At 45.5% G+C, this 14,880-nt stretch overlaps 1 protein-coding gene across 1 annotated transcript; it reads right to left on the bottom strand.

Moving 5' to 3' along the window:
• Positions 1 to 6,006: 6,006 nt before the first annotated feature.
• DYRK3 (dual specificity tyrosine phosphorylation regulated kinase 3) lies at positions 6,007 to 13,970 on the bottom strand. Its single transcript, XM_054290823.1, has 3 exons — positions 13,864 to 13,970; positions 13,151 to 13,266; positions 6,007 to 9,480 (listed from the first exon to the last, which is right to left on the bottom strand). Exons 1-3 carry the CDS (start codon positions 13,901 to 13,903, stop codon positions 7,915 to 7,917), a joined length of 1,722 nt encoding a protein of 573 aa, XP_054146798.1. The 5' UTR covers positions 13,904 to 13,970; the 3' UTR covers positions 6,007 to 7,914.
• Positions 13,971 to 14,880: the final 910 nt, after the last annotated feature.

Consider the following 14,880-nt stretch of genomic DNA (forward strand, 5'->3'; position numbering starts at 1 on the left):
AATAGCTATATTTATTATATATCTATATACAGCTATATAAAAATAATAAATAACATATAATATAATAAATATAATATAATTAATATAATATAATATAATATAATATATTATAATATAATATAATATATATAAATAGCTCTATATATAATATTTATAGCTATATTTATAAATATAGCTATTGTTTATATCATATGTTTCATAAATATAAACATTTATAAAATATATATGAATATATTTATATATTTATGAATATATTTATAAAAATATTTTTATAAAATAAAAATGCTTAGAAATTTAAAAAAATAAAATTTTAATTTTTTTATTTTTCAAATTTTATATTAAAAATTAATTTTAAAAATTTAAAATTTTAAAAATCTTTCATTTTAAATTTCAAAAAATTTAAAAATTAAATTAATTTAAAAAAAAAATTAATTATTTTTAAATTTTATTTATTTAATACCTATTAAATCTAGCCCGGATTGTGTCACCCCTCCGTACCTCCAGCAGCCCTTTCTGCGGGCTAATCAGGCACGTGCTTTATTGCTCTCAACCCCTTTCTCGGCTATGCTTAATTACATTAATTATTGTAATCCCTGTCTGTGCCTTCCTCCCTCCATCCCAGCCCATCACTCCGGGGACAGCGCTGCGCTTGTAGAGCGGAATTCCAGAGCTTCCGAGCCGGGCAGGAATGCAAACCCTTACATGGCTCTGCTGCTCTGCCAGGCCTGCGGCTGCTCCCCTCGGCTTTAGCGAGCTCCTCTCAGCGCCTGAGAATGGGCAGACTCAATTCGGGCAGCTACTCCATGCCCGCAGACAAAGGGAGCGAGCCGAGCACACTTCAGGAGCGATTATTTAAATCCCCCTGTCTGAGAGCGGAGGGGAAAGCGGCTGGTGCCAACAATCCCAAACTCTCCTGCCGCTCCTTATAAGTTCAGCTTTGCCCAGATGTCTCTGTCTGCATCGTGCACCCAGGAAATCACATTTATCATTCCCTGTAAACTCTGCAGGGAGAGGGATGGGACCACAGAAATATGAGTCGAGAATGTGGTGTGCTCACAGGGGTGCCAGGAGGAGGGAAGGGATGAGAATCTTGACTAATCCATGTTTCAGAAGGCTGAAATATATGATATGATATGATATGATATGATATGATATGATATGATATTATATTATATTATTATGTTATGTTATGTTATGTTATGTTATGTTATGTTATGTTATGTTATGTTATGTTATATTATATATTATATCATATCATATCATATCCTATTATATCATATTATACTGTATTGTATTATACTGTATTGTATTGTATTGTATTATATTATATTATACTATACTGTATTGTATTATATTAATCATATAATATATATAATATTATATTGTATTTATTATATTATATTGATATATTAAAACTATACTAAAGTAATAGAAGAAAAAAGATTTCATCCGAAGGCTGGCAAGGAATAGAAAAGAAATGGAATGATAATAAAATCTTGAGGTTGGATATCAGGAAAAAGTTTTTTACAGAAAGGGTGATGAAGCTCTGGAATGTTCTGCCCAGGGAGGTGGTGGAGTCCCCATCCCTGGGGGTGTTTAACAAAGCCTGGATGTGGCACTGGGTGCCAGGGTTGAGGTGTTGGGGCTGTTTTGGACTCAATGACCTTTAAGGTCTCTTCCAACCCAGTAATTCTGTGAATTCTGTGAATCTTGGTGCAGATTGAGATTTTTACCAACATCCCTCAGCAGGATTTTGCCAGGCTCAGCTCTGCTGTTGGATTCCCCAGCCCTCACTGGCACCGAACATGATTCCCCCTCACAGCTCCTGGTGCAGCTCAGACAGCAGAATCTGGGAGACAATCCCTTATCAAGTTACATCAACAAGCATTACAGCAGGGCAGATAAGCTTATTTTTATAATCTGAGGTGCTGTGCTTGAGAAAATGTCACTCAGAGAGTGTCCTGTGGCTGAACACAGAGCCCCACATTTATATACATATATCACAAACAAAAACATCTAAATCTCTACATATATTTTTTTACTATCTTATCTTGCAAGCTTTTTAATAATCAGGTATTTGTTGTTCACTGACATTAAAATGAGGTAAAAATCCACTGTGTTGTCTAGCACACATGGTTTAATCACCCAGGTTGTAGCTGGAGACCTTTTATTGGAGCATGATTTCATCTTCAAACCATCCCAACATCCACTTGTGTACAGTAAGTTACCCATTTATAGGTTTCTAATAAAAGCAAATCTTCCCTAAGTGGCTATTACTGGATTTCTCCTTTCAGCCTGGGGATAAGCAGGATTCTGGGCTTTAAAAAGCTCTCTAGTGGGCTGAATAAGAAAGTGACAACTGAAGAATGTCATGGCAAAACTCTGGTGTGTTCTAATTACAGCACTGTTAACGAGGGGAACATTTGTCAGAGCAGAGCTTCATCACGTTTAGCACAGAAACCTCCCACTCACACTGTGACAATTTTCTCTCCTCTCCAGGCAGATGCCACAGGAGGTGGTGTCTGCCAGCACAAGGTAAATTCCACCATCTGGAAAGAATTATTTTCTTTTTTTTTTTCATTTTAATCAAGGACTTTAAGGAATTTGCACACTCGATTGCTAAAGAAAAATGATGCATTTATTTTCTTTTTAAAAATGACCCAAAGTACAACTTCGAGAAATCTGCTCATTACATTTAGATACATAGTTTGAGACTTGACTGATTTCCAGAATGTTCCTCCACCGTTATATATCCACATGCACCTCCAATGTTTTCCACCTTCCCCACCCCATCACACCTCATCACAACATTTCTAATAAAAAGGCAAAGCTGCAGATTCTGAGCACTGCTGACATTTAGCTGGAACATCTGCAATGTGTAATAACCCCTGAACAGGAAAGTGGCTGCAGGGAGGCTGGTAAAACCCCGAGTGCTGTGTGTGGGGAGGCTCTGGGACAGCACAGGCTGCCCAACCCTGCCAGCCCCTCTGATTTGGAACAAAAAAATCCAGGAAAATATTCTGGAGCCACCAGATTTCTCCTGGTACAGAGGGAGTTACAGAGCTGGAGGCATCGGTGGTGTTGTGGAACATGAGAGCTCTCTAATGAGATGTAGGAGATGTGTTAATTTCCACAAACTGCCCTTAAATTATTAAAAAAAAAAAAAAATCAAGTGGTGTCTGTGATCTTTAGGCTCTGCACAACTCCTGCCAGGAGGGCACAGCCGGGGGGGATTTGGGATCTTATCCCAGGGAACAGGGACAGGAGGAGAGGGAACGGCCTCAGGCTGGGCTGGGGAGGCTCAGGTTGGACATCAGCAGGAATTTCCTCATGGAAAGGGCTGGAAGGGGCTGCCCAGGGGGGTTTGGAGTGCCCATCCCTGGAGGTTTGTGTCAAGCCCCGTTTGTTATTTCACAGCCCCGTTGGTTATTTCACAGCCCCATTAGTTATCTCACAGCCCCATTGGTTATTTCACAGCCCTGTTGGTTATTTCACAGCCCTGTTGGTTATCTCACAGCCCCATTGGTTATTTCACAGCCCCATTGGTTATCCCACAGCCCCGTTGGTTATTTCACAGCCCCGTTGGTTATCTCACAGCCCCGTTGGTTATTTCACAGCCCTGTTGGCCCTGTGACTGGGTGAGGATCAGGCACAGGTTGGAACTGATGATCCTGGAGGGCTTTTCACAATTCCAGGATTCTGTGAAGCACCAAATACAAAATCACACTGCCCAACACCAAAGCTGCCAGGTAACACAGCTCTGAGCACCCAGCACAGGCAGAAACCCCAGAATTTTTCATTAAAGTCTCTGAGCAGGGTTTGTTTTCAGTCTCAGCTGGTGCTGCACACAAGTCCCACAGATCTTTCCATATTATTTTGCCTCTCCACTTCCACAAGGGAATTACACTTTGGCAGGCAGGGGATTTGCATCATTTCAGCAGAGACCTCAGGTTGGAATTGAGGATCCTGGAGGGCCTTTCCAGCCTCACCATTCCAGGATCCTGTGAAGCACCAAATATAAAATCACACTGCCCAACACCAAAACTGCCAAGTACCCACAGCTCTGAGCACCCAGCACATGCAGAAACCCCAGAATTTTTCATTAAAATCTCTGAGCAGGGTTTGTTTTCAGTCTCGGCTGGTGCTGCACACAAGTCCCACAGATCTTTCCATATTATTTCGCCTCTCCCCTTCCACAAGGGAATTAAACCTTGGCAGGCAGGGGATTTGTATCATTTCAGCAGAGATCTCTGGGTGCAGCATCAGCCTTTTGCTTGTGTGCCTGGGATTAGCAAGACATTGCTGAGATCATCATATACATGTTCCACAGCCAGGACAGCTTTTGGTATCAAACAAGTAAAAAACCCAGGAGAGCTGCACTGAGCAGCCCTTTAGAAAGGACCCTGTGTTTGTTTGAGAGGTAGTTCTGAAGATGATCATCATTGCAAAGAAGTTCTGCAACTGCTTAAAAAGTTTTCAGCTGCAAGAGGTAACAAAGATTGTAAGCAATCACTCACTCTTCCACAAATTTATATTAAATCTGTCCTATTAATCTGCTGTGATTTCTTGGGTCAACCAGGATTTCCATCCCAGCAGGCTGGGAGGATAAAAACACCAGTGAGGTGTGTTTGTGCTACCCAGAAAATCTCTGCATTTAGGTTTAATTCTTTCAGATGTGCTGCTCATGCATTGTCATTGATTTACATAAAAATATTGCTGAGCCAAAGAACTGGAACTGCAGCCAAAGAACATTTGTTATGCGCACCTCTCACAGGGCAGTAAAACACTCCTAAAGAGCATTTTAGAACAGGTTTGGGTGATTTTAGAAATGCAGTGCCTGATTTGCTGTAAACACCAGTGATTTGCATGTGCTCTGTGTAACTTCTGAGGAGAACACAACAGAGGCGCCAGTGCTGGCAGCTCAACAAAGCAAAGCTCCCTCAAAAATAAAAACTGCTTTATATCTCAGACATTTTAAATTTTAGGCCAATCCCAACATTCTCAGCAGCAGCAGAGCTAATGATGTGCTGGTTTCTCGTGATTTCAGAGCTCACCAGGGTTTGGTTTCCCAAAAACAAGTGTGACTTTGAGGTTTGGCCATATCTGGTGAGCACAGGCACTGAGACCGTGCCCAACCCTGATAAATGACAATGACACAGCCCAGGGTCCCCCACGTGGGGCTTAGACAAGTCCTGCTCCCTTTCAGAGGGAACTGAACCACTCCAGGGATGATTCCCCACAGGATATTTATCCTCACAGGATATTTATTGGCTCCAGGGTCTGCAAGAATGATTCCTCAAAGGATATTTATTGGCTCTCCCACTTTGGGAATTCTGCATCAAACAATTCACCGAAAGCAAATGTTTTATGAAGAAATTGGGGATTAGTGGTTGGAAACAAGACCCCAATATTCTCAGCTGTGTCTCCTGGGTTAGGAAGAAGTTTCCAGCCCAGTAAATCTGCTGAGCTGCTTTTCCTTCTCACCCAAATTAGCAATTCACTTAACTACATATTTGATTTTCAAATATGGCAGTAGCAAGTAAGGAAGAGCAAGTCTTAAACAAACACCATGTGCAGTCAGGGCACGCTGAACACATTTTCTAGATGAAAAGCCACACTTTTGCCAGTTAATTGCTTTATCTGCAGCTTCACAGCCCCAGCCTTAAGCAAAATTACTCAGAAGCTGCCACAGGGGGAGTTCCCTCACAGCCACCTCTTCCCACAAGTCACAGAATTATCAATATTATTCTAGTTTTTATAAACAGAATGGTTTTGAACCAGGACCTGCTGTGAGTTCCTGAGCCCTGTTTGTGCAGCTCCCAGCACTGCTCCTTCTCCAGGCTCCACCTTATCTTCTCTATAAAATCCTTTTCCGTGCATCCTGAAAGGTTCCCTTCTCCTCTCTCACCTGGTGTGTTTTGTTAAAAAGAAATGTAAAGGGCAGAAAAGGAAGAAAAAGATTTCTGGCTTCTGAAAATGTTCCAGATCTATTAGATTCTACTAAAATCAATAGTATCTTCTGCCACTTCCCTCCAGAATCCACTTCTCTGGTTCTCCATTCAAATAAAACTCCACTCAGCCTAGCAAAATTAAAAATCCCAGCCATGTGTTGTTGTGAGTGACCCAGGGCAGCCCATCCATGCTGCCTGCTGCAGGACAAGGGCCAGACTGTTATTTTAATATCATTACTAAGCTCACTGAATTGACACTTGCTCAACAAAACAACTCAGAAAAGCTCCACACATGGAACTTCCATTTCAGCTCCTCAGTTTAAAGCCCTTTGGAGCTCTGGCTGAGTCTTTTTGAGGTTTTTTGCAGGGTGTAATGACCCAGAGGGGCCAGAGCAGCCCCATCTCCTCAGGGGAAGGGTCTCCTACTGAACATTTGTTCATTTATCTTTAAAATCACCCTGGTGACTCCTTTGTTTGCATAGTGAGAGTCTCCTTCTTTGAGCATTCAAAACCTGCTGTGGAGAAAGTGATTACATTTCAAACCTTCTGTTCCTAAAAGCTCTAAATTGCATTTAAAGTCCTGCTCAGGCACCTGGCAAGGGATCAGATGGTTCTGGGGATGGACTTGAGCCATGTGAGGCTGCAAGGAACAACCCCAACAAGCTGTGCTGTGCTTGTGACAGGTCACACCACCCTGGCATGTTCTGGGGAGATAAAGGAAGAGGAAATACAAGCTCATGGAGTTCAAGAATGAGAAAACGTAGGCACCCAAAGGCCTGAAGGAAGGCAATTAGAAACAAAGCAGCGCTTCCCATTAAATATTTCCATTTGGATCAGCCAGTTCTTGCACCTTATCAGCTTTTCCTGGTTATGTTTCCAGAGATTTTGTTGGGATTTCAGAGCACACTCCCAATTATTAATGTGTGTTTCCCCACCCTCCCTCATTTTCCAGTCGCAGCCCTGGGCCTGAAAAAGTTCTACTTGTCTGACAGGGGTGGCATGTTTGCATTTTTATTAAAAGAGCTTCATGTAATTCAATGGAATTCACTCTACACAAAGAGATAATTTTTTGCAATTATCAGAATCTCAAACATGGATATAAACCAGCTCTTGAAGTTCAACATTTTTGTTTTAGAAACACAGGAAAAACAAAGAAACACACCTGGCAGAACTGATGATGGCAATCTGAGCTCCAAAGAAACAGAGAATTCAATCATTACCTGAACAAACTGGCCCACACTTGTGATGGAGCAGGCCTGATCCCAAATTCCCCTACAAGCTTTCCATAGATTTTTAGGGGGAAATAGCAAGTGTTACAGAAATTAGTAGTTTTATTTAGATATATCCTGTGTTTCATGGCATTTCATTTTTTTTCATGGCTGCTTTGAAATTTTATCATCTGAGTATTTTCTTTTCCAATGACAAATTCCTTTGGTGTCTACATCCCATCACAGTTTTTAAAATCCCAGGACAGATAAGGGAAAAGCAACGCAGAGAAATAAAATTCTTCAAACTTAAGCAATTTGCAAGTAAGTTCCTAATGCATTACATTAATGCATTTGTGCTTTTGACAAGAGATTTAAAAACTTTCCCCTGGAACAGAAAGAGTTCAGCTGGAGACAACTGAAAACATGGAGTTTAAATCAAGTTCCTTTCCTGCCTTAAGCAAAAGAACCTGTTGAACCATGATAAATGGTTTGATTTCTAACCCAGCATTTTTAAACAGCACATCAGCCAAAGTGTCTCTGAACTCCCCAGCTGAGTGGGGTATGCACCAGGTGTGAGTGAAGCAACTGGATAAAATCAGCCCTTTAATGTGCACATTTCTGACTGACCTTCCAATATTCCAGCCTGAGCCCCTAACACAGAGTAAATCCATTAAAACCCTCTCATTTCCTTTCCTCCCAGGGCATGAACAGACAGTGAACACACACGGGGTATCCTGGGAACCCAGCACTCCCCACTAGCTGACCAGTTTGGGGAGCACAGTACACAGAGGGATGCTGCCACTGGGCTCAGCGGCCAGACTGGCCCTCAGCTTGCTGGGGACTGCAGCCACAGGAGGCAGCTTGTTAGCAATTCCTTGGAAGGAACCTGAATAGCTGGAAATCCTCCTGCCGGAGCTTTTCTCCAAGACAGCCGCTTTGGGCACCCGTTTGCAGATCCAGGGGTGCCGCAGGGCCTGGCTGGGAATCATGCGTGTGGAGGGATCCCAGCTGAGGCAGTCCTTGAGGAAACCAGTGAACAAGGGGTCATCACAGCCCTTCAGAGCCGTCACCCAGTCCTTGTTCCCCGGGGCACCCCTGACCTTGCCCCGGCGCGAGCGGCTCCCGCTCAGGGTCACCTTCCCGTCGGGCTGCGTCAGCACCGTGCAGTAACGGGGGTGACCCTTGGAGTTGATGAAGTTCTTGGCTCGTTTGGATTGATCCAAAAGCTTCTGAGGTGGCATTCCAAGAAGTTCCATGATACAGGCCAGCTGGTCTGCCTCGTCCTCTCCAGGGAAAAGAGGGTAGCCAGTCAAAAGCTCCACCAGAATGCAGCCAAAACTCCACATGTCTATGGGCATCCCATAGCGGCTCCCCAGGATCACCTCCGGCGCCCGATAAAACCGGGACTGGATGTAGGTGTAGACTCTTTGGTGCTCAAAACAGCTGGACCCAAAATCTATAACCTTGATTCCACTCCTCCCTTGCTGTTTTAGGAGGATATTTTCTGGCTTCAAGTCACAGTGGATGATTCTGTTTCTATAAAGGGCATCCAAACACTGCAGGATGGAGTGAGCGAACTTTCGAACCAACTGGAGGCTAAACCCCTGAAATTTATTCCTTTTAATCAGCTCATACAGGTTCATACTCAAGAGTTCAAAGGTCATGCAGATGTGGTTCCGAAAGGTGAAGCTTTCCAGCATGTGGATCACATTCATGCTGCCTGTTTTATCCTGCTTCTTCAGGTGCTCCAGGATCCTGATCTCCTCGGCAGCTTGGCGATGGAACCTCTTCTCATTGCGAACCATCTTTAAGGCCAGGTGTTGATGGAGTTTGTGATCATAGACTTTAGCAACTTGTCCAAAACTGCCCTTGCCAATGATTTTGAGCACCTCATACCTGTAGGCCAGGTGGTCGTGGGGCACGTGGATGTAGCTGCCTTGGTCGTCGTCGTAGCCGCCGTTGTTGGGGCCGCCCATCACCCCCTGCCTCTTTTTGGCAGACGGCCCCACAAAGTAAATCTCAGAGAAACTGAAGATCTCCTGCTGCTCATAAGGTGACAGCAGATGTTTGAATTGTTTGACAGCTTCCTCTGGAGCTTGGGAGGCAGCTTTATGTGATTTCAAGGAGCTTCCATTGCCTCTGGCACCCAGGCTCTCTAGGCTTTTCTCTTTTGACAGAGAAGGGAGAGATCTTTCTGGAGTAAGGCCTGCAGAGTGAAGAGTGCTGCTCCTTCTGTTGCCAGAGTCCTCAAATAACTGCTCCACTCTGACCTGATTTGCAGCCAGAGGGTGATCCTTCATTATGAGTTTGTTGATAGAAACCTACAAGGGAAAAAGTAGTTTAGTTTATCTTTTAAAGCACAGATTAAAAATAAACTCACTACCAACAGAAAATCGGTACCACGGATGAGTTTGGCATTTATTAAGAACAAATATAAAATGCTGGGCTAAATTCAGTTACAAGCATAGTTATAGAAGGGTACACAAAGAGAAAGCAACTCCCTGAAACAGCACATGTGCTTTTAAATCCAGAAAGGGAAACCCTAGACAGCCAAAGACTCAAACAACCACAAAATACCCATCTCCAGTCTGTGCAGGGCCAGGGAACAGCTATGTTTAGCTTCAAACGTGGGTGCAGCAGCACAACCACCAACAGATGCAACTTGCACCTGTCTGGAGCAGGGAATGGAACGTGGATGTGCAGAGAAGTGGCAGGAGGATTGCACAGCCAGGCTGCCAAAGGGACACAGAGCAACCCCAGCAGGTGACATATGGCTGCTGAGAGGCAGCTGCACGAGGAACAGCAGGAGGACAGGGCAAGGCAAGGTAAACCATCCTTCAGAATCTAAAAATTAATCGTGGGGGGTTAATTTCAAGGGGAAAACATCATCATATCCACACCTCTCTTTGAAATCATGGTGGAATTATAGAGTGTCCTGATGTGGAAGGGACCCACAAAAATCCCTCCCAGCCCCTGAGAGCGTTTCTCTGGAGCTCTGGTAGCCTTAGGGCTGTGCCCATGCCCTGGCAGCCTGTTCTGTGCCCCACCAACCTCTGGGGAAGAACTTTTATCCAACCTAAACCCCCCTGACGCAGCTCCAGCCGTTCTCTTGGGTCCTGGCACTGTCACAGAGGGAAGACAGAGCTGCACAGCTCTCTTAACACACACTTGAATAACCAGGAACAACTCCCACTCCAACTCAGCTGAGAGCAGTCTGCAAGCACTCCCTCTTAGCACCATGTGCTAAAATATTTACATCTGAAACAAACCCATAGAAGGTGAGAAAAGCACTGTGAAATTTTCCAGGCTTGTCAATTTTACTATTTAGTAAATGCTGAACACCCCGGAGGTCAGTTCCCCACCAGCACTGCAGTTTTTCCTTTTCCCCCTTGCTGAGAGGCAGCACAGAGATGTTGTCCCATCCCAGGCAGAACTGAAGAAGCCCTGACTGAAGCAGCAACATCTGTTTTCCATTTTGTCCTTTAATCTAAAAATAAAGATCTCAGACACATGCCAAACCAAATCCCTGAAAACCAAAATAACTACACAGGAATCAAACAAAAAAATATAAATAAACCTGCAGCCCCGCGGCCATAAAACCAAATTCCTTTTTAGTTACATCCAGTCCAACATCTCAGCAGGGTCAGCAAATAAGGGAAGTGAATGTTCTCCCCAAAGCCAACTACACACAGCTCATAAAAGACTCTGTTTGTTGGTGCAGCCCTGCAATGTTAGTTCTTGCTCATAAGCACCAAAAAATGGGTATTTCCCTTCAGAAATCAGCTCTTATCAACATGGAGAGATCCTACCAAGCTCCACTCCTCCTATCAAGCCCAAAATGCAGCGTACTCGGAGGGACACGCCTAGCCAGAGGCTGCAATGAAAACAACAGAGCCCAGCCCTGCTAACTCGGGATAAACGCCTTTTTCTTGGAGCCTGCCTGAACCTCCGAGATAAGAATGACATTTTTTCAGAGCTGGCTCAAAGTCTCCTCAGTTAGCAGACCCAAACAGAAAGTTTACAAATAAACAGAAGATATAAACACAGAACTAGGGTCACACTTTAAATATTCTCCACCCAAGAGCAGCAGCAGCTCTGCTTGTGCTGCTGTTCATAGCAAACATTTTGTACCTTTGAATCCCTAAATAAACCAGCAATTCATGATTCCATTTATCCTGGAACGATTTCTTAATGAAGGAATTATGGCTTTGGATTTCAAACCTGACTCAACGGTAGTAAGGTCTCAATTTTCATTCTTAGAGGGCTCCCAAAATCAGTTGCCACATGATGGTGAGACACAAATATAGCTCCATCTTCACTTGAACTCGGGAGAGCTGCACTCAGATGACTCCTGGGTAACACCAGCTTTCTTTCAACAGCTTTATTTTACAAATCCCAGCCTCCACAAGTTTTTTATTTAATTGCTGAAGTGCAGGCGAGAAATGAGGCTGACAACACCAGTGGCACCCTGTTGAAAACTGTCCCTGATAAAACTTCATTTTCACTGACAAGGATACAGTTGCTGCAATTCCTACACAAACTGGATGGCAGAGATGCTCTGAATTAAGCAGACTGGATCCAGCTCATGTATTCTCAAAGCAGAGAGATTTTGTGTTCTCTGCAGGCTCACATGAAGGAATGGGCAGCTGCAGTCACCACAACTCCTCAATTCTCGTGTAACATTACATTATAATAAAACATCTTGCAAGAAAACTAAAACTCTCATTAATGGGTATTTTAAATATTTTTAAATACCCATTTAATGGGTATTTTCCCATTAAAACTCAGCAGCACCATTTTCAGCCTCAGCTCCTGCTTGCCTGATACAACCGAGGATGGATTTTATTGATACATCACCACACAAACTGGGCATGCTATAAATCCTTAAGCTTGCCCTAAAAAGTTAACAGGCTTCAAGGAAAAAAACACAGATGAAGACAAATCAAACAAAATATTCACGGGTTTATATTTGTATTTTACTGGATAGTTCCACTCTGCTGACTTGTACTCAGTTATGAACAAGTGAAGTCACACTACAGCTTGAAACACTGCAGCTGAAATGTTTCCATATCCCCAACCCACCACTCTTCAAACCCTGCTGCTCCACAGAACTCCAAATTCCTTCTGTTCCCCCTCAACATTTCCAAAAAGGGAATAAAAAAAAACAGACTCATGCCCCTGAGTTTGCACAGACCGAATTTGTTACAACAAAATCCCACAAGGTGATGATTTCCAAATGCATTCCCCACTCAGGGCAATGTCTATTTTCACTTTTTAGAAAGTGAGAGGTTTTTTTTTAAGCTTAAGCTCCTTCCCTTCTGCCAGAACTCAACAAGAGCCAGAACACATTTAAAACCCATCTAAAGGACAGATCAGTGTACAAAAGTACAGCTGAACACGAGCACTACTGAGCCAATTAAAGGGAAAAAAATCTCCCAGCTCCACATCTGCTGAGGGAACAGAGCCCTGATGAAAGAGCCCGGCAACACCTTCAGCTCATAAGGACTATTTTGGTAGCAAAAGAAGTGACAGATAATGCCCAAGTTTTCAGAGCAGAAAGGTACTTTTGTGAGGTGTTTGGCAGCCACACAGACTCACACTGCTCCTATGTTACTTACGCATCAGAATTTTCATGAGGGAAGCTAAAATGGAAACGTGCAGGAGGAGGCAGAGCAAAGCATGTGTGGATTGACTTATCAGAGTACAAGGTGACACGGCACAACGCTTCAAGCCTTTGTAAAGTAACTTTTTTTTTATTAAAACACGAGCTGATGGCGGTAAGATGGGGTTCCTGAGGCTGCCAGCAAGTTCTGCACTGAACGCAGCACATCATTTCTGTGCTCGGAAAAAACAATAATTTTAAGACGCCTCTACAAAGCTGCAAAATGCCACTTTTAAAATCTATTCTCTGTAGGGAGGTATCAGAGCCCCACACAGCTCTCACTCCCACACAGCACAACGTGAAGACACAGATGACTTTAAAATACTCACATGAGGTCTGGAAAGGGAAGGAATTCCCGAAGGGCTCCGTTCTTCATTTGTAGGCTCTGGGTATCTACACTCATCTATCCTCATATAGGAGTCGTATAATCCATCTCCAATCCTGGCTGGAACGGTCCCACACACAAACCAGTTATTCACCACAATTCACACCCATAGAGACAGAGCCAAACGCTTAAATGCACATTTAGTCTGTAAAATCATCGATTCTCCTTCATTCATTAAATGATCTTTGGAATTTAACTGAATTTTCAAACCGCAGGAGTGCGATGCTTCTGAGAAATCTTAATTCGAGATACTTTTAATTTAGAGGTTCTTTTTTGTTAATCAACTTCTGCAGTGCAAAAAAATACATCCCTAAGAATCACTGACCACCATTCCCCCCGCTTCCCCTTAATCAGGATAATCCCAAACGAGCAGAAAACGAGCAAATACTTAAACACTTGATAGGACTATCCTTTAAAGCAGGTTATCCCTCAAAAATGAGATGTGAGAATCACAGCTGCAAAAGCGGGGGGAAGGAAAAATAAGGCGGCGTCTCTCGCTGTCGACTGCTCAAAAACTTAAAATCGCGACGCCTATCGCGACAGACCCGACAGACGGCAGGGACCACGCGGGGGGCTCGGCGGCCACCGACCCAAACCGCATCCCCCCCTCTTCCCCCAACCCCGCGGGACCCCCGGCCGCCCCCTCCTCCTCCTCACCCGCGGCGAGAGGCCCGTCCGGCTTCCTGCCGAGCAGCATCGTGTCGGGGGGGCCCCGGCGCGGGCCCCATTCCCGGCGGGTGCCGCTGCCCAGCGCGGCCGCTCGGCCCCGGCCCGGCCCGGCCGTTGCCCCGGGAACGGCCCCCGCCCGCCGCCCGCCCGCCCGCGCCTGCGCAGCGCTGCCGGGGCGGGATCGCGCCCGGGGCTGCGGAGCTCCAGCGCTCGCTTCGGTTCTCCCCTCAGCTAAACCCGCCCCGTGATATCCCCGCTGCCGGGGCTGCGCTTCTCCCGTGAGCTAAACCCGCCCTACGGGACCCCAGCAACCGGGGTTGCGCTTCTCCCCTGAGCTAAACCGCCCTAAGGGATCCTCGCTCCCGGGGGCTGCGGAGCTCCGGCGCTCAGATCGGTTCTCCCCTGAGCTAAACCCGCCCCGCGGGACCCCCGCGCCCGGGGCTGCGCTTCTCCTCTGAGCTAAATCCTGCCCTACCCCGGACTGGGACTGCGGAGCCCCAGCGCTCCCTCGCTTCTCCCTGAGCTAAACCCGCCCTACGGAACCCCGCACCCGGGGCTGCGGAGCTCCGGCGCTTAGCTTGCTTCTCCCGTCAGGGAGACGCGCCCTACGGGACCTCAGCAACGGGCTGCGGAGCTCCAGCGCTCCCTCGCTTGTCCCCTCAGCCGAACCTACCCCGCGGGACCTCCGCACACCGCGGAGTGCTCGGCCTGGGGGAGAGGAGGCCGCCGGGGTGGGATCGTGCCAGGGGCTGTGGAACTCCAGCTCTCGCTTCCTTTCTCCCCTCAGCCGAACTCGCTCCGCGAGGCCCCCACACGCCGCGGGGTGCTCGGCATGGAGGAAAGGAACCTCCTCACACCGAGGAGGTGTGAGGGTGAAGGAACGCTCAATAGTAACGTGGCTGGGAAGAGATGGATGGAGGCAAAATCCTGAGTGCTGCATGAAGGGGGCTCTGGGACAGCACAGGCCGCCCAACCCTGCCAGCCGCTTTGCAGGAATTGGTTTGG

The sequence above is a fragment of the Melozone crissalis genome, unplaced genomic scaffold (assembly GCF_028551555.1).
Source record: "Melozone crissalis strain CALT ecotype California unplaced genomic scaffold, PUWL_Pcris_2 ptg000086l_1, whole genome shotgun sequence".
Taxonomy (NCBI): Eukaryota; Metazoa; Chordata; class Aves; order Passeriformes; family Passerellidae; genus Melozone; species Melozone crissalis.